Source organism: Sinocyclocheilus rhinocerous, unplaced genomic scaffold, assembly GCF_001515625.1.
Source record: "Sinocyclocheilus rhinocerous isolate Xijiao unplaced genomic scaffold, SAMN03320098_v1.1 scaffold113, whole genome shotgun sequence".
NCBI lineage: Eukaryota > Metazoa > Chordata > Actinopteri > Cypriniformes > Cyprinidae > Sinocyclocheilus > Sinocyclocheilus rhinocerous.
In genome coordinates, this window is record NW_015646846.1 from 661,778 (window position 1) to 681,584 (window position 19,807).

General features: G+C 38.1%; 1 protein-coding gene across 3 annotated transcripts in view; it reads right to left on the bottom strand.

Annotated features, from left to right (window-relative positions):
• The window catches only part of ripor3 (RIPOR family member 3), a 51,071-nt gene that overhangs the window by 24,997 nt on the left and 6,267 nt on the right, over positions 1 to 19,807 (bottom strand). Inside the window, exons 1-2 of one of the 3 annotated variants that reach the window (XM_016512271.1) lie at positions 3,265 to 3,382; positions 1,694 to 1,802 (exon numbers count right to left, since the gene is read on the bottom strand). In XM_016512271.1, coding sequence (XP_016367757.1) covers positions 1,694 to 1,802; positions 3,265 to 3,370 — 215 coding nt within the window. In that variant the 5' untranslated portion in view covers positions 3,371 to 3,382. Of the gene's footprint in view, positions 1 to 1,693; positions 1,803 to 3,214; positions 3,383 to 19,807 lie in introns of those variants that run through there. The other 2 variants (XM_016512273.1, XM_016512272.1) reach the window with 2 other exon arrangements.

Below are 19,807 nucleotides of genomic sequence, written 5' to 3' on the forward strand. Positions count from 1 at the left end.
CCGCCATGTTGTGAAGACGCTGTGTGTTTCGTTGTGAAAGCTAAACTACTTTGTTTGGTCTTCCAAAAGAGGATGATATCTGCTTCGTCATGCCTAGAGCTGATCTGTGCTGGTCGCTGAGGAAATACTACAACTTCGTGCTGTGGATCGCCGGATCGGCTTTCACTGTGGATGTCCAGCCCGGGGTCGTCACATTTGGTTGCTGCATGCCCGCCGGCTGCTCCTTCATCGAATCCGCCGGCCGCGCCGTTCTCAAGCACGCCCGCCTCCGCTCACTCTAGCCGCAGCTCACTCTAGCCCGCCGTGTGTGACGCTGTGTTTCATTGTGAAAGCGAAACTACTTTGTTTGGCCTTCCAAAAGAGGACACGACTAGAAATCAATGGTTAAATTGTATTTACAACACTGTTCCAGAACAGTTCAACCCAAATATTCAGATGTGTGCAGCACATTTTATGGAGGACTGTTTCCTGATCCTGGTAGAGTAGACTACAATGCTGGCTGTTCTGACTCACAGACTGTAAGTACGTTTTTTATATATAAAGAATTTGCCGCTGACGAATCAAATGCGAGTTTTGAGCAGTGTAGAGTAGCGCTTGTTGTTTGTCATTTCTCCCATCACAAATGCAGACATGATTATGTTTACGTGGCGCGATGCAACGCACCTCGCACACCTCGCTTTTCAGACCGATGAGCTTTGTAAAAATCCACACGTTTCAGAAAGGCGGGGCATAGAGGAGAAATAATAATGTACAGTATGTGGAAAATAATGTGTTTTTTGAACCTTAAGCCGCATAAACACATTTCATTACACCAAATACACAAAATAATGTTCTTTTTAGCAACATCATATGACCCCTTTATAATGCTGTTTAGGTAAGTATCTCATTTGGACCCATTTTTTTCACTTTACTAAGTCTGGGAATATTCTGGATACTATAAATTATGGAAAATGTCAAGGCAATAAGCAAGATAATGACTTTAGATGCCCAGAATGCATTAAACAATAAAACAGTACTTGAACATTATCACAAGTTGTCAGATGCCAGAGGTAGAAATTATCCAGCTGGGTTTTTATGTTGTTGCCAGTGTCATTTTAATATTATTTATGATAATATTTATTAATATATTGAATTCGTTTTTATTTTTATATTTTCATTATAGCGTTTCTGTCCGTTTTATTAGTTTTTTGTGAATATAAATTTATCTACATTTCTGTTTTAGTACTAGCAATTTTAATACTGTTATTTTAGATTTTCTTTTTTTCAATCTAATATTTATATTGTTTTATTTCAGCTTTATTTTAATTACAGTTTTAGCTTTACAGTTGGTTTTTTTAAGAGAAACTACTTTTCTAACATTTATATTTTAATTTATTTCAGCTTTATTTCAATTACTGAAAAACTATTTTTTTAGTTTCTAGTTTTACTTTTCAGTAACAGTAACACCATGAACGGCTTTATTGCAGGAATAATCTGGACTCCTCCCAAATGTTTTGTTTTGTCCTCAATTTTGCAACAAGACCTCTCAGAGATGTCCTCATGGCATAAATTCCAGCGACTAAGAGTCATGCTTTCCATGGGATTCCATGACCCCTGCTTTGAGGAAATGTATCTTAATAAAAGTGCAAATAATGCAGTCTGACACACATGGAAACACATCATCTTCTCTCAAACACAAACCATACTTGCTTACCTTCTCCGGCCACCGAGTGCGTTTATTCCAGTGAAGGAGCGGCTCCGCTGCACCATGCCGCCGTCAGCCGGACAATCAAACTTTAGCTTTACTGACATCTCACCTCCACCTACAAAACACACAAACACAAGAAAAACAGTTAGAAATTCGCTTTTAGTTTGAGTCATAGCCTACATGTTATCAACTGCATAGCAATGCAATGGCAACCAATCACAACACCAAAACAATGCATTAAAATCACTCAGAACATGCTAGCATCTTCTAGCAAATGCTAGCAAACTAGAAAAGATCAGGACAAATTTTTGTCATTGTCACATTTGCACTTGTGTTACACACACACATCTGCTGAACATGAAGCTCCTCTTCACGAACCCCCGGGCTCTCATTTATCAACTGAGCGGCTACAACTGTAGTGACAGCCACCCTATTCTCCTCAATGACAAATGTCCATGTCTCTGTTCCATCTCTCCTCATCCCATAATTCCTCTCTCCTCTGTTATTGTACACAGTTTTTGAACATTCCTCAGACACAGTGGCCCCAAAAAGACACTAAAGGTTGTCACGAAGTGAAAATTCACCAATGTATTTTCTTAATGCATGTTGTAGATCTTACTGGGAACAATTTATCTGTACATGTTTAATTTTTGAAGTTTTTGGACCTTGTAATATTTAATCAAATTGCCATAATAGGATCTTCCAGTGAAAAGGGCAGACTGTGATTACCTTAGACTGCAAAATATCAAAATTATCTGGCATTTGTTTCAAATAAAGAAAAAAATTGAGTGCAGATGATGATTTTAAATGTGACTTAAGTGTCCAAACGCTGTTTTACCTCACTGCTGTTGGCTGTAATATTCACTCATGGCTTTTGCACCTGTTTGGCTAAAGCAAACTTTTTTTGTTGACAGTGGCACACAAGAGACAGAACGGAGAAAGTGAGAGGAAGACAGGATGAAGAGGAGAGACAGAGGACAGGAAAGAGACAGAGAGAGATGTCTTGATTGGAAACGCAGAGGTGGTTATCAGCCTCTACAGGACAGTAACTCGTGTTCCTTTTCCTACAAGGGAAAGAGAAAGATCTGTGGGGTAGATGAAAATCTGTGGGGGGTAGATGGGCAAGGACTTTCAGAGAACCATGTTTGTAAGAACCATGGAATCAGTGTTATGACAGCTGCTATCCCTATGACAAGTAACGTTAGAGTTAAGGAAAATGTAAATCAAGGAAGAAGAAAATGAGTGGTGCTAGTCTCTAAAAAAAGTTGCAGTCACAATTATAGTGAGTTCCGTGTAGACGCTGTTTACCTCAATTCGGGTCCCTCATTCAATGCAAGTCTATTCATTTTTTTTTCTAGGGTTGAATAAAAATATAGATTTTCCAGTTAATCTCTATCTTTATTTAAATGATCTCCATATGCTCCGATATCTCCCAATAGCGACCTTTTTGTCAGTTTCCTGCACCGCTTTTTTACAGGCCTGTTGAATCTACATCTAACTTACACGGCAAAATAAGTCATATCTTACCAGAGTTTGCTGTCTGAATTAAATGTAATAAGTTTTAAAAAGACGTTTACCGCGAAATAATAGCAAAACACGCAGTTCTATCCAGTTGTACTCCTCGCAGGTCACACGTTTACTGCGCGACCAGAGAAGCCAAACAGTTCGCGAACTATGAATCATTGAATCGTTCAAAAAGACTCATGGACTTCGTGACTGTTTGAATCAATCGGAATCCATTAGAGCGGTTTCCTAATCGACTCGAAGATATCCAGATACCAGTGACTGTGTATTTTAATATATTACAAGAAGGATTGATGCAATACGTTTAAGTTTAATAAAATAAAATAATAAAATCACTCAAATTCGAGTGATAGCATCGATAGCCAAGTAGGAGGCGACAAATGACAGTTGAACGATATGAATGACAATGAAGTCTTTCAATTCGTCCAAAACACTGATTCATTTAGAAACGAAACTCTACGAGTGAGTCATTGAATCATTCGCTCGTTCGATTTGTTCAAAACACTCATTCATTCACTACTGTGGTGCGTTCCAAACGGGATATAGTGAAAACAATCATGGCCACCATATTGAAGGGTCGTTCCAAACCGAAGTGCTCAAAACTGGTCACTTCAAAGGGCCCTTCAGAATGAAGGATTTTGAAGGGTACAACTGATGGACACTTAGGGCCCCAATGATCCTTTGCACAGGGAAGTTGTTTGGAGTCACAGAGTTCGACTTCGCCTATAAATGTATAGTATTTTTCTATACTACTGTAATATTTTTACGCGTTAGATTTGGTACATTATTATGGTCAAAACGACATTGTACTTCAACAAAATACTTTACAGCTACCTTTATCGGCCCATTCAAATGTTTCAAATACATAGACACAATATACATTACAAATACATATTACATTACGTTACTATATTACATATACAAATATACATTATGTTTAACGTAAAAGACTGGGGGTCAACAGCGTACAAAATGTATGGCGAAGGTGCCTCCTTGATCATCTCGTTAAGACGCACAAGTGCGTTCCAAAAAGAGTTTTTTTGACCCTTACACCCTTCATCCCCGCACGAAAAAGTGCTAGTACGCTAAAGACTAAAACATTGAAGTGATGGTACTGCGTACCGGTGCGTACTTGCCCACATCAAGCACTGCAAATATCCCCAAAAAGGCAATGGATAAAGAGCTTCCACTGAAATATGTGACACCAGTTTGTGTTCCTGTCTGATTCTTTAGCTACATTTCATGCAAATATTGTGCATTGCCTACACTGAAAAAAAAGTGCATTTGCCTTGTCATTTCTCTAAAGAATATTTTATACTTGATCCGACTCAATCAACAGTGTACAAAATGTATGACGAAGTCACCCCCTTGATCATCTCGTTAAGATGACGCAGAAGTGCGTTCCAAAAAAAAAGTTTTTTTGACCCCTACACCCTTCATCCCTTCGAAGCTCTCACTCCGGAGGGTAAACCCTTTGAAGGGATTAGGCCATTGGGATGAGCCCTTCAAAATGGAACGCAGGGTGTGAGATCTCCAAAATGGGGCGTGAACTCCAAAAGTGGGCAGAATCTCCAAAATGGGGCGGGGTGTCCACGCACAAAGATTTTCACCATTGGCTCTGGCTTCAACACACACACACACACACACACACACACACAAACAAACACATCACCCCATCAATCCATACTGGAGCAAAGCCACGGATGACAGCACTCAGAACATGAATTAAATAATGTTGAGATGAAGATTTCTTGTGAAAAATCATCACCTTTATTCTGCTGTTTAAGATATTATTTCCCAATACCAACACAAACCACAAAGCAGGGGTGATGTGTAACGGGAATTTTATGTGGTGCCCCAAGTAATAGTTATAGTGATCTTTGTCTTAGGCTGATGATACACGGGGCAACTTTTTGAGCAATTTTGCCAGGCAACTTTTTTTGAGCAGTGTTGCTTGGGCACTTTCCCATTGAGAATGGGTAACAAATTTGGATACTTTAGATCGGTCGTGGACCCTGTGTCTCACCTGGTTGCCATTAGCAAAAGTTGCCCGCCAACATTGCTCAAAAAGTTGCCCTGTGTATTATCAGCCTAAGACAAAGATCACTATAACTATTGTTCATAATTGGGGTTTGGGACCCTTAAATATAAAAATTACAATAATGTAAATACTACAAACAAAAGTATGACTTCAAATTGTCCTGATGTTTGAGAAGAGATGTTAATACAGTGAACTGCCTAATGGTTTTTGCCTGTTAGGCTAATGATACACGGGGCGACTTTTTGAGGAATTTTGCCGGGCAACTTTTTTTTAACAATGTTGCTTGGGCACTTTCCCATTGAGAATGGGTAACAAATTTCCATCTGGATACTTTAGATCGGTTGTGGGCCTTGTGTCTCACCTGGTTGCCTGTTGATGGCAACATTGGCCAAAGTTGCCCAGCAACATTGCTCAAAAAGTTGCACAGTGTATCATCAGCCTTAGATGATAAAACAGGTGGAAAAATATTGTCGATTTGCATTCCATTGAGCCATACTTTAGAATAGCATAGAGAATGTCATATGGGTCTGGTAAATAACCACCTAGCAACCACCCAAAAGAGCTAATCAGCTGCATGGAAATGTATTAAAAATCAGAATGCTTTAGCAACCGCATAGCAATGCATTGGTTGCTACCCACAATACCCTAGCAACCATTAAGAACAGCCTAGCAACTGCATACTAAAAAAAACCACTCAGAACCACTCATAATACCTTAGCAACCAACAACTACACTGTAGCAACTACTCACAACAACCTAGCAGCTGCATACAAACATGCTAAAAAACACTTAGAACACCTTAGCAACTACATAGCAATGCCTTACCAACCACTAACAACAGTCTATACACCTTATGCAGCTCCAACCATTTTCAGCACTGCGTTCATTGTCTTCTGTCTTGTGTTTGTATTTCCACAAATTGAAGGTACGGTCATACGAATTTATAAATGAACCTCTCATTTTGATGGGGTCCTATTATGCTCTTTTACAAAGTCTTGATTTTGTTTTGGGGGTGTACTAGAACAGGCTCTCATACTAGGTTGTTTGAAAAACACATTATGTTTAACACATTTTACATTATTACAACACCTCTCTCCCCAGTCTGGCATGAACGGCTCGAATAGTTCCTGTATCAAATGAAGGCCCGCCTTCTGAAAGACGAAATGTGTTGTGATTGGTTAGCTGGGCCAGTGTGTGCTGTGAATGGTTAGATGGGTCAGTGTGTGTTGTGATTGGTTAGCTGGGCCAGTGTGTGTTGTGATTGGCACCACTCGGCGCCTGGTCGGGAAATGTCATGCCCCTTACCATAGCCGCCTGCTGCGAGCTTCAGTGTAAATATTGCGTCAAAATCAAATCAATTTGAGCTCGATTTAAACCCGGATGATTGTAACCACTCTAAGTTCGTCTGCTTTGGGAAAGCTAGCGTGTCTCTGACATAGTGATAACACTCGTTGCCTTCTCTAGTGCAGCTCAACCAGGTCTCGTCCCATTCGTCGGTATTTGTGATATCACAAATCCCGGAAAATATGCGTTGTAGTCCAAACGAGTTGTTCGTTGTAGTTTTTGAAAAGTGATTTCTGTTAAATAAAATATCTCCTTTTGAAGTGGACTTTGAGCTTTGTAACTTTGCAGATCTTTTTTATGCTCAAACAGCAACATTACAGACTAACTAAAGTTGAAAAAGTGAAAAAGCATAATAGCACCCCTTTAAAATCTTCCTGGTCTACTGATATTTGTTATGACATTCGCTTACAATGCACACAATAAATTTCGTTAACTCTGCAATAAGTAAATCCAGTTCACCAGCTAATTACTCTTTAACAGCGATGCTTTAGAGCTACCAAAAAAACAGAAGTTCAAAGACAACATTCTAAAGATGGCTGCGCACTTGTTTCTCTGATGCATAAGGTCTATACACTCAGAACACCTTACAAACTGCATAGCAATGCCTTAGCAACCACCCACAACATCGTAGGAACCACATAGAGATGTGCTAAAACCACTTATAGCACTTTATCAACTGTATAGCAACACCTTAGTAACCATTCACAATAGCCTAGCAGCTGCATAGAAATGTGTTGTTATGAAAGGTTTAAATGTCCAGGCTGAATATATCCTGTAGGAAAAAAAACTGTTCTTGTGCTTGGCTGTTCTGGTTGTCGGTGCTCTTTTAGCGCCGACCAGAGGGTAACAGTTGAAAGAGAGAGTGGGCTGGTTGTGTGGGGTCCAAAATGATTTTCTTAGCCCTTTTCCTCACTCTGGAGGTGTAAAGATCTCGGAAGTTGGGCAGGGGGGAACCAGCAATCTTTTCAGTAGTCCTGACTGTCTGTTGTAGTCTGTTTATGTCTGATTTGGTAGCTGAACCAAACCAGACAGTTATGGATGAACACAGGACGGACTCAATGACGGCCAAGTAGAACTGTTTCAGCAGCTCCTGTGGCAGGTTGAATTTTCTCAGTTGGCGAAGGAAGTACAACCTCTGATGGTAGTGTCATCAGCAAATTTCAGCAAATTTAATTTCCCTGAGAGATGCCAGTGCTGATCGTGAGAGTCCTGGATGTGAGTTTACCCAGCCTCACTAGCTGCTGCCTGTCTGTGAGGAAGCTGGTGATCCACTGACAGATTGGGGTGGGCACGGTGAGCTGGGTCAGTTTGTCTGAGAGAAGGTCAGGCATGATGGTATTGAAGGCCGAACTGAAGTCTACAAACAAGATTCTTGTGTAAGTTGATTGCATCATCCACAGACCTGCTTACTCTGTACACAAACTGAAGAGGATCCAGCAAGGGTCCAGTGATGTCTTTCAGATAGGCCAACACCAGTCTCTCAAACTACTTAAACAGACGTGAGAATGACAGGTCTGTAGTTGTTAAGTCAAGTGATTTTGGGTTTTTTGAGGACCAGAATGATAGTGGAGCATTTGAAGCAGGAGGGGACTACACACAGCTCTATAATGATCTGTTGAAGACCTGTGTAAAGATGGGGGCCAGTTGGTCAGCTCAGACTTTTAAACAGGCAGGTGAAACACCATCTGGGCCCGGTTCACGTCCTGTACACAGACCTTAAGTGCAGGTTGAATGGTAGGAGAGGGAGGGAGGGGAGTTGCATGGGCAGTAGGTGTATGTGTGAAATGCAGATCAGAGTGGGTGTGGGGTGTGAGACAGGGCTTTTCAAACCGGTAGTAAAATACATTCAGATCGTCAGCCAGTTGTTGATTCTCCACAGACTGCGGGGGTGGTGTCTTGTACTTGGTTATGACTCTGGGTCGTTGAAAACTGGTTTTTCAGCTTTTCGGGAGTAGCTTTTTTAGTCTTTTTTAGTCTAACCTTTGTTAGTCTGTTTCTGGCCTGGTCATACAAGATTTTATCCTCCACTATTCTTACCTCTAACTGTTAATAAGACTCATGAGGTATGTGCGGGTCATGAATTATCAAACATCCTAAATAAGTTTGCGTTTCAGGGATCTTGTGCAGAGATTTACAGGGGAGTTATGCACATCAATCTTGTATGTTATCATGATTACACACACATTACACATGCTCCGAGTTTGGCCATATTAGATGAAAGAAACATGTTTTCATTGCAGTAATAAAAAAGAGAGCAACATGTGAGTGGAGAGCGAGAAGTACAGAGAAAGGATCGCTTTGGGAGAAAGATGAATTTGACAGACTATCAAAAGAAAAATCAGAAAATATTTATTTTTGTTTTTTTAAGCACAGACTTCCCACAAGAAGGGAACATAGCAATATAATTGTCATATGATGCAAACATACTACTAAAATCCAGTTCCCTTTCAAACGGTCTCTCCTGTTGCGTTGACCTTCAGGTACCACTCGTCAGGGAGGACACGGGCGGCTCTTCCGGAGCCGACCAAGCCAGGCCGAGATCCTCCACAGCCTTGGTTAGAACACGGATCAGCTCGCTGTCCATGCTGGGCCGTGTTGTCTGCATCTGAGGCAGGGTTTCAGGCTCTTTGCCGGAACACACCCACTCTTCAGCATCTGAAGCCGTCAATGTCATGGAGTCATCAGTGACAGCCTCCTCCTCAGATCCGCTGAAGGAAATCAAGCCGCTCACAGCCAACGAGGGGTGCTGATCCTCACATGTGAAGCACACAGGTGAACCGAGGCATTGGGGGGAGAGTGAGGCATGCAGGAGCTGCGCCGGTGTGAGTTCGCTTGAGCTCTGTGTTTAAGATCTGCTGCTCTGCTGTTTCTTCCTCCTTGGGGAGAGAGGAAATGGGAGAGCAGAGCAGGGAGGACTGCCTTCATTAAAGAAGGCGATCCACGAGCGGAGAAAGGTGAGACTCATATTTTCGCAGTGAGAGCATTCCGTCCCTGTGAGCGCAGTCTCTGTGTGGGCGATGCCCAGACAGGCGACGCACTCACCGTGCCCATCTGCATGCCACACTCGCAGCGCACATGTGCATTGAGATGCATAAATTTTTGAGTCCACTAGATGGCAACAACAACTGTGTCCTTGCTTTCAAGAAATAGCTAAAAGAAGAAGATAGAAAATGCATGGCAATAAAAACCAATGCTGCGTCCCAGTGTGCCTACTTATACTATGCCCTTAAAGTATGTACTCTTTTGGGTTTTTTCAAACCCCTTTATCTAAACCTTTCTACTTAACCGTCAGTCGCACACATCCGCCATGTCTGTAGTTTTTTAACTCTTTTTATTTATGTTTGTAGTTCTGAACCGAATCCTTCGCCAAAGTGCAATGGATTGTGGGTAATATTAGCCATTAGAGTGTGCACGGATCCACACTTCAAAGGTCTACCTGAAATAGTAGACCATCCGAGGACTTCTGGTATACTCTTTTCAACATACTATGCTTTGGGACGCACTTATTTTAATCTCACATACTATTTAGGATGGATAGTATGAACATTGGGATGCAGGGCAACAGAAGACAAAGGTGAAAACAACAAAAATTTCTTTGCACTTTGATGAGGATTCATGGTGAGAGGAGGTAAGAAGATTTCTATCGACTTTGTTCAATTTTGTTAGGTGTTTTAACTTCTCTTTAACCGTACTTCTTTTCACTCTGTTCTATCATCTGCTGGTCAGGTATAGTATCACTAATCAGCTGTAGTGCTAATGTCTTGTGTTCTATGGCACAAACTTGGCAAAGCTAGATTGCTTGACATGCAGGCAGGTGCAATTTCCAGACTTTCTCAATCTAGACAGCATTTGAGTGGACAAAACATTGTAATCCATACTGTAAACAACATGTTTTCATCGTATCTTTTTTTCACCTTGTAAACAATATGTCCTCAGTAATTTCTATCTAGTGTCTTTTTTTTTTTTTTACCAGTACGCTAACTTAGCTACATCTGTAAAATAAGCATGAAGTGGATAAAGACAGTAAACACATGTGCTTGTGAAAGAAATCAGGGTTGTCTGCTCACGTGGCTTTGTTTATGTTTTCTGAGGGACGTTTGGCCCCATCTGCTCTTCAGTGATGTATGGTGTTGTATGTGATATATGAGTGAGTGAGTGTGCATGCTTTAGAAAGGCTGTATAAATCACAGAGGGGTCAGACGTAATTGTTAAGAATGCTTTTTTCCACTGTATCACACTGCGACCCCAGGGGTCCCTGCACATACTCACGTGCTTTCACTCACAATTCAGCATGATCACATTAGTATTCTTAGGTATTTGTATGTAGAATGTACTCATTCATTTTTATTGTAAAATATCGTTAAGGTGTCTTTACACAGAGTTAAGGCTGCTCTGTGCCTGTTCATATGTAGCGTAAAGGCGAAATGTTGCACAAAAGCTAGATAAAATAATACCTGCTCAGACTCACCTCAGCCCCTTGTATAAAAGTATGCAGTTGTACTTGCTGTGAAAAATGCATTTATGCCCCTCTAAGCAGCATTAAACAGTCTGTGTAAAGACACCTAAATGCCACTTCAGAAGTGCTTCTGTTCCACCTTTACAGTGTAAATTTGGCATTATGGTTGAGGTGGGTCTGAGCAGGCATAATTTAGTGTTAGTCATTACTCTTAGTCTTTTGATACACACAAATGATCACAAATTCTCTATTTAAGTTCTTTGAATATATATAATCTGGAAATTAAATGTATTTCATTTTACTTGTATATTGATTTTAAATTATATTATTGAAATATATTACTATGAATATGCATTTAAATATTTAGAATATTTATAAAATATAATACAGTATTAAGTATTAATATTATAATCTTAAATATTTGTATATAATTTTCTGTAATTATTTAAATGATTTTCTGTGTGTAAATATAATTTTAATATAACAATATATTAAAAATATTAATATAAAAATTAATTATTTATTTAAATTATTTTTATCAGTATAAAAAAAAAAAGATTTTGTTACCTGTAGTTCTAGTTCTAGTTCTTCAACAATCACAAGACTGACCAAAGTGCTGTACAACATAATGATCAAAGATAAAAATACATTCACACAACATCAATTTGCAAAGGCTACAGAAAACAAGTGAGTTTTCAAAAGAGATTTCAAAACCGATAAAGATGGAGCAGCTCTAAGGGGTGCTGGCAGGCTGTTCCACAATCTAGGGCCCATCACCGAGAAAGCTCTGTCTCCTCTGTGTTTCAGCCTTGTGGAGGGAACCATAAGTAGGTTTTGATTACCAGATCTTAAATCTCTGGTAGGATTGTAAGGATGCAGCAATTCTGATAGGTAACGCGGGGCGAGATTGTGTAAACATTTATAAACAAATAAAAGAATTTAGAAATGTATCCTAAAATTAACAGGAAGCCAATGAAGAGCTCGCAGAAAGGGGGTGGCAGGATCATATTTGCGGCCTTTTTTAAAAAATTTGGCTTCTGCGTTTTGGACCAATTGTAAACGAGCTACTTGGGACTTTGAGATGCAACAATACAAAGAGTTGCAATAGTCCAAACGAGAGGTAATAAACGCATAAACAGCTGTCTCAAGAGGTTTTTCAGGCAGACAATGTTTGATTTTAGAAAGTAAGCAGAGCTGAAAAAAGCTAGAGGCAACAACCGAGGAGACGTGTTTCTCTAGAGTGAGCCGACTGTCTAAGAAAACACCAAGGTTCCTAACACACTTTGATTCAAAAACTGCCAGGCTATCCAAGGTTGAGTTGTTAAATTTGAAATTGTCAGATGGGCCAAAGACAATGACCTCAGTCTTTTGAATCATTTAAGGTTAAAAAGTTACTGGCCAACCAATGCTTTACCTAATCAAGATTATGTAAATAGGGAATCAATAGCTAAAGGATCGTTTCTTTTAATAGGCAGATAGATCTGGGTATCATCGGCATAGAAATGGAAAGATACACCATACCTTCTCAGAATCTAACCTAAGGAAAGCATGTAGAGGGAGAAAAGCAGAGGTGCTAAGATAGATCCCTGGGGAAGTCCAAAATTGAGATGGGCAGCAGAGGTTGCCAATTTTGACTGAAAAATATTGATCTGTTAAATAAGATTTAAACCAATTCAAGACTGGGCCTTTTAGCCCCACACAAGATTCTAATCTAGACAGGAGCAACTGATGATCTATAGTGTCAAAGGCAGCAGTTAGGTCTAAGAGAATTAAAATCACGGAGTCACCTGAATCAATAGCAACTGAGATATCGTTAACAGAGCTGACTCAGTGCTATGGAAAGGCTTGAAACCAGACTGAAAGATTTCTGAGATGGGGTTAGTACTTAGAAAAGATTGTAGTTGACACAACACAATCTTTTCCAGTGACTTAGAGATAAAAGGGACCACAGAAATTGGACGGTAGTTGTTCAAAACAGACATGGTTAAGGAAAGCTTCTTGAGCAAAGGAGTAACAGTTGTACACCTGTACAAATGCCTATAAATCTTAACAAGGTTGCGTTGTGCAGTTTTCCTGTCTCTTCTTTCTGTTTTTCCATTTTTTCTTTCTCTTCTCTTTCTCTTAAACATGCACAAGCATAAATGTTAACAGTCATTAGTTGAAGGCAGTTGAGAGGGCGTAAGAATGTTAGTAGGTTGTAAACCTGTGTTAATTTGGTAACCTAAAACCACATGTTTCACTATTACAACAAACCTGCTCATAATTCCTCCTTAAACCCAAAATGTGGCAAAGCTTTGCATGTTCGTGGCTAATGGAGATGATCTTTATATTAAAGACTCCTGATGTTTGGTGGTTGAGTGGAATGTTTTCGCCAGATGTTGCATCTTCCCCTTTTTCCTTCTTTCAGTCCTATGATGATTCATGACCTTGTCTCTCAGTAATCAGTTCCTGATTTCTATCCCATATTTCCACTATGCCAAAAGATGTTCCTGTATTCTCATGATAGTAATACTGAATGATTGGCTATCTCATGATTAGCGTTATTTATGGGGCTGTTTTTCTCATCCAAGTGAATCTAGTAAAATAAAAGCCCAGAGTTGGTGATAGCAATACTGTAGTTCACCGAGGTTGGCTACATGCAAACATCCCTCTAGATAGCTTGTTAGCAAGTTTTTAAGATTAGCTTTCATGCACACAAGGGGTTTTCATGTATTGGCAATAAGCCTAATAGATTTCTTATGGGTGTACTTATGTGACGTTTAGTGTTACTTGAAAAGAGCATCCAAGAGTTGAGAATATACAGACGTTTTTCCATGTGCTTTGTGAAGTTGGTTACCTACCAGAAGTAAAGCATGGATTTGGTATCTGAGCCCATCTGGCAGGTTGCGACAGCCACGAAATTGGTTAGTGTCTTGAGAGTTTAAAGTCACTATAGACGTTTAAATCTTCTCTGAATAGTAGCTTAGAAACTGAACGTTTTGTTTTATTTTATTTCATTTCAGTACAGTCTATGGATTATTTTGTCCAGTAATGTGAAGACAGTGCTTTGTGTTACTATAACAACTCAAAAAATAGTGAAATGAAAAGCTATGAGCCAATGAGAATGTAGCTTGTCGCCAGAGGATGTGGGCTAACATTTCATCCAGTATTTCTCTATGAGGCATTGTCTCCATTCTACCTAAACCACTTTGAACTCCTTCACCTCCTTGGCTGGTTTCTGGTGAAGACTGAACCTTGGCTTGAAAGTTTTCTTGGATGGCATGATGTAGGCAAGAGAATGGAAAAGCAGCTGTCCAATCCAAACCATCTATGAGGTTTTGGATTATACAGCAGATGTACACCAGATTTAGGTGGAAGGGTTTGTGGCAGGATGGTTTATTCTGTGAACTGTCATCGGGTCAAAAAGGGTTTAATGTTGCATAGCCACATCCTTTACTGATAGTTTTCTAAAATTATGGATTTTCATTCTAGATCAAACATATATTTTTGGCCCTTTTTTGAATGAAAAATCTTCTGATTTTCAGTTACATTTGAATCTTTGTTTTTGCATGTAAGGCTTAAGTCCATAATACTCTGTGCAAGTATTCTGTCAGAAAATGATTCATAATGCTTTTCCACAAGGGGTGCTATAGAGAAAATGAGCATGTGTTGTCTTGTTCTATGGTTAGTTTTCTCTTTCAGGTCAACTACTGGCATTGTAGAACAACAGTTTGAAGAGAATCTGGCTGAGGAAGTTAAAGTTTGTAAAACTACATTGCTGGACTATCATGCTACCTGAATAACATGATTTAATTGCGCAAACATTTGAAGGTCACTCAGTACATGCACAGGCATTTGTGTCTTATGGCAGATTTAACAGGAAATATAAACATTATATTGTACATTATGTGTTTTATATACTAGTATAAACCATTGTTTAGACAATTTTTTTAATGCACATGTAGCCGAATGATTAGGCCTATCAATGCTTTTTTATGTATTGTACAATATTTAATGGTGCTTGCTTGCATGCATCACTAGTATGATGGCTCATAATTAGGGTTAAGTTTTTTTCTTCTTAACTCTTTCCCCAGCATTAACAGAATTTTCCGTCTTTCTGTGTTTTCTCTGTTATACAGTAGGGACGTTATTACACATCTTCTGAAAGAGCTTTGAATGTCTGGATCAAAACACAGGTGAAGAAGAAACAGAAACAAATGATCCCATATGTAAGCAGATGTATATGTGATGCTGCAGATGCATATCCTCCTACATTATTGGCAAACTATTTTCCTGTTTGACACTGTAAAGCTGCTTTGACACAATCTGTATTGTATAAAGTGCTATAAAAATAAAGGTCGAAAACCAAATGTTACAGAATGACATGTCAAGCCAGGAAGTGATATAGAACTGTGCAAGCTTTGGAGGTGCTGATGGAAACGATCTACTCCATCTATTTTTTGATCATCGTTCTGAAACCAATCCGAAGGTAGTCTTAGACAAAAATACAATTTTCTCAGCTTTTCGTTTGAAATTTAGCGTTTTTTTTTTTTTTTTCAATCAGAGGCTCTGTTCTTTCTTTTGAAATATTGCATGTTCAGATATTCATACAACAAAATATTCTGGGGGCCATGACATTTTTGTGAAAATTATTAAATATGCTGGAGGTGAGTGGAAAAAAAAAACACTGGCAGGGAAAGGGTTAAAATGTATGTATTTGTATGTGTTTTTCTTAAAAAAAAAAAAAAAAAACATTAAAATGTTTCATTCTTTTTCTTCAAACTTAGAATTTTTTTAAGGCCTGTAAGTACCCACCTTACCTAAACACCCTAGCAACTGCATAGCAACAGCTTGACAACCACCCACAGCACCCTACCATTATGACGGGCGAAAATCTTCTGCTTCATTTAGGTGGTTTTTGTCATGTTTTGAGACACCCAAAATACAATTCACAGACAAAAGTGACTGTCCTCAAATGCAGAACAGCATGACTGCTTTAAGATCTCATGAATTATGTGATTAACAGAGGAAATGCATTGCGTGGTTAGAGCGTTGAATGTCTTCAGCTCTGCTTTTTGCATGTAAACAAATCCAAATGACTACCATGCATCTCGGCGGCAAACCAGTGGCCATTTGAAATTGCAATAGAGTCTTCAAAGCAGACAGTGGGAATGCCAACAAAAGGTTCAATAAAGGCTTCTTGTGTTTTATTTATTGATTTTTTGCTCTGGCAGCATGTGAGTCGAGTTTTAATAGATCCCAGAGCTTAAGGGGGCTGTACATCCTGTTTGTGTGTGCCATATGGGTTTAAGTGTGTGAGAGGCCAGTCAGTAAAGCAGCCCATGAACAGTGTAAGTGTAATTACTCCTCACTCTCTGTCTGTTCTTGTTTCTCTCTCTCTTTCAGTATCCTTCTTTCTTTCCACTGTAATAGTTTACAGAGATGTTCCTAATGCACTTCCAAGTCGTGTCATTTTTCAAAAATTCAGACTTGCTCTTTGGTTTTAAGGTCATATTTTACAGTTCTCAAATATTATTTTCATGCAGATTTTATGTATAATTGAATTAAAAGTAATTCATTACAGTTTCAGAAGAAAATGCAAGTGCAAATTTCTAAAGTTGGTTAGCAGGTGTTGCTACTGCAGTTGCTAAGCAGTTCTGAGTGCATTTCAATTCACTTGCTAGGAAAGTTATGCACTGAAGATTACTTTCAGCATGAGCAATAATAAAGGCTTGCAACAATGAGTGAGGTTGACTAGTTTATATCTACTGAAATTTTTTTTTAAATTTAAAGACAAAGGTTTTAGCATACTGACAGCACTAACAGTCAAAGTAATAATATAATTAATTATAAAATAAAATAATTAAAATATTTTGCTAATTATAATCATTCTTAATAAAACAGTTATTAGCATTAAATATTTAATACTAATAATAATTGTATTCCAAACATATTATAAGTAGTAAAAATTGTTTAATTATTTTTAAATTAATAATTATAATAATATTTTTATAGTTTAAATTTATTATTCTTATTATATTAGACATTAATTAAATTAATACATTTTTTAAATAATTAAAAAAAACTTTTTTAATTATTTTTTTGGTATTTGGTATTACTTTATCTTACAATAAGAGTTTATCTGTGAATGGTTTTAGCATATTGATAGCACTACTCGGCAAAGCACCGCTTTTCAACGCAGAAACACTTTAAATTAGTCTACGCTGGTTTGCTGGTCTTCAAAACCTGGTCAAGCCAGGCTGTCAGATGTGTTTAAAGCTAAATCCAAACTAAAACCAGCGTAGGTTGGATTAAGCTGGTTATTTTAGCAGGTTGGGGAAAAAAACAGTAAATTTCAAGACAATTACATGACAGGCTTCAAAATGATTGCTGTGAGCAAAGCCGTATTGTTTATGTTTATTAATTGAATATCTGTCAGGACTGTATTTGGCGTCCATATGTGACTAAGAGTAGGAAACGTGTATGGTAGACATGACTAAACCCGACCTGGATTTTTTTTTTTAATTGTAGTTTTGTACATAGCTAAGAAGGAGCATCTTTGTCAAACCTAAGATGTTATAGAAGACTATACTGAAGAACGTTTTGAACCTTTTCGACTTCTGTTATCATGATATGACCTCTCTGACAGTCCTCACAATTTGTATCCCTTCATTCTTGTGGATTGAACTACTTGTGGCGGTGTGTTTTTACAAAGTGGGGCTTTCCGCTCTGGCTTGGGTCCACCTGGGTCCACCTCGCTTTAAGTTCCTCCAACAGAGCGATTGTACTTTTGGCTGCATGTTTGATGTGCAAATCCCTCCTTTTTCTGCACTTCCTACACTTCTCTCCTTTTGTTTTTCTTGTGTAAACGAATAAAGCATTGCAGAAATTGAGTGAAAAAAAGGGTGAGTTCATCGGGGATGAGAGCGTATTGGATATGTCAGCAGGGTGTACCACCACTGAAGTCAATGACTAGATGTTATGAAAAACAATGTTCCTCTTTCTTCTCTCGCACATACACGCGCTCATTCTGTATGTACCCATGCCACACCTTTTAACAACACTGTAAAAAAAATTCAGTAAAATTTACGGTAAAAACTGGCAGCTGTGGTTGCCGGAATTTTACAGTAAAAAATACGGTAACAACATTTTAGGTTTTACGGTTTTAACTTAAATTTACAGTTAAATACCGTAATTTCATTAACCAATATAATGTTAATATACCAACCTATTGAAGTACTGAAATCTGTTTTGTACCTTTGTAATACACTGATAACCACCAAATGCAGGTGGTGATGAGAAACTGTAAATTATATGAAAAATAATTATATTTTTCACTTCCAAAAACGACATACTACCGTAAAATTACATTACATGTAATGTCCAATATAGTTTTTCACCGTATATAGTAGGGGAATTTACCGTTAACCATTTAACAGGTTTTTACTGTAGCATTTTTACAGTCTTTTACTGTTAAATTCACGGTCATTTTTTACAGTGAATGTAATCTGCTCACATTCCAGTACCTTTGTAGGTAATATAAACATTTGGAAATTGCATTTCATATCCAACTGAAGAAAAATGTCTCAACTTCCACCTCTCTTGCTTGGCATTAATGTAACAAAAATGGAAACGGCTCACAACTGATGCCATGTAACACAAATGTGGCAATGTATGGAGTGAAATATGCACTCCTTTTCTCTTTTTCAGTGTCTGGGATCGTGCAGACCACTGTAGCCTCTAAAATTTTTAAAATTGTATTCATTCATAAACAAAATGTTTATATTTTTTGCTGAACTAGCCCCATAAATTCCTGATTGAGCTGGTGAGTCAGTGAAAACGGTTACAGACTAGTGTTTTTGTGGCTGGTCGTGTGTGTTATCTGAAGCAGACCACCAGCTGACTTTTGGAGTTGTCGTCTATGTGCTTGATAGTGTGAGACATGATTGCATATACACATATGGTCATGTATAAACAGGATGGAAGAGTTTTGTACAGTAATGGAATGGGAATCTTTGAGTAGTTTCTGTTTCCCGAACAGGACGGCAATGGATTTAACAAGCATTTGATGAATTAGAAGGTTTATGTTGAGGGCTCAGATTAGATTAAACGGGTGTGCTCAGTTCTCACGGGCGACACCGAAGACAACATGAGTTCTGAGATGATCATTTCTTGGGAAAGCCCCACCAACTCACACAGATGTTGAAGAATCAGCTATGGCTGTTCTGAGAACACACATTCTTACAGACACAACTAATCAACCGCAGAAAATAAAGTTCTTGTTCATTGTGTCTTCCAGTGCAATGTTAACAAGACAGACAGGTCAAATAGTGATGCTATTGCTGTGACAATGTACTCATTTCATATTTTTTTCAGTATTATGCTTGGGTCACATAATACAAAATACCTATTACCTGCTAAACCATCACTATAATTTTATACCATGATATTATTAATATTTAATTTGTTAAAAATGTTTAATCATTTTATTAACTATTGTTAATATCATCATTATTATAATTAGCAAACATATTTTGAGTTTGTAATTGAATTTTTATTATTAATGAGAATTTATACTTTTATTAATAATACTTTTTCAATTTGATTTGTTATTATTTTAAACAATTACTTTATATAATTAATAATATTTTTTCCAATTATTCATTAATTAATGTTATTAGTAGTAAAATATGTATTTTTATTATGTATAAATATAATGTTTGTATTACTATAAATATTTATTATATTATTATTTATATTATCATTTATATATTGT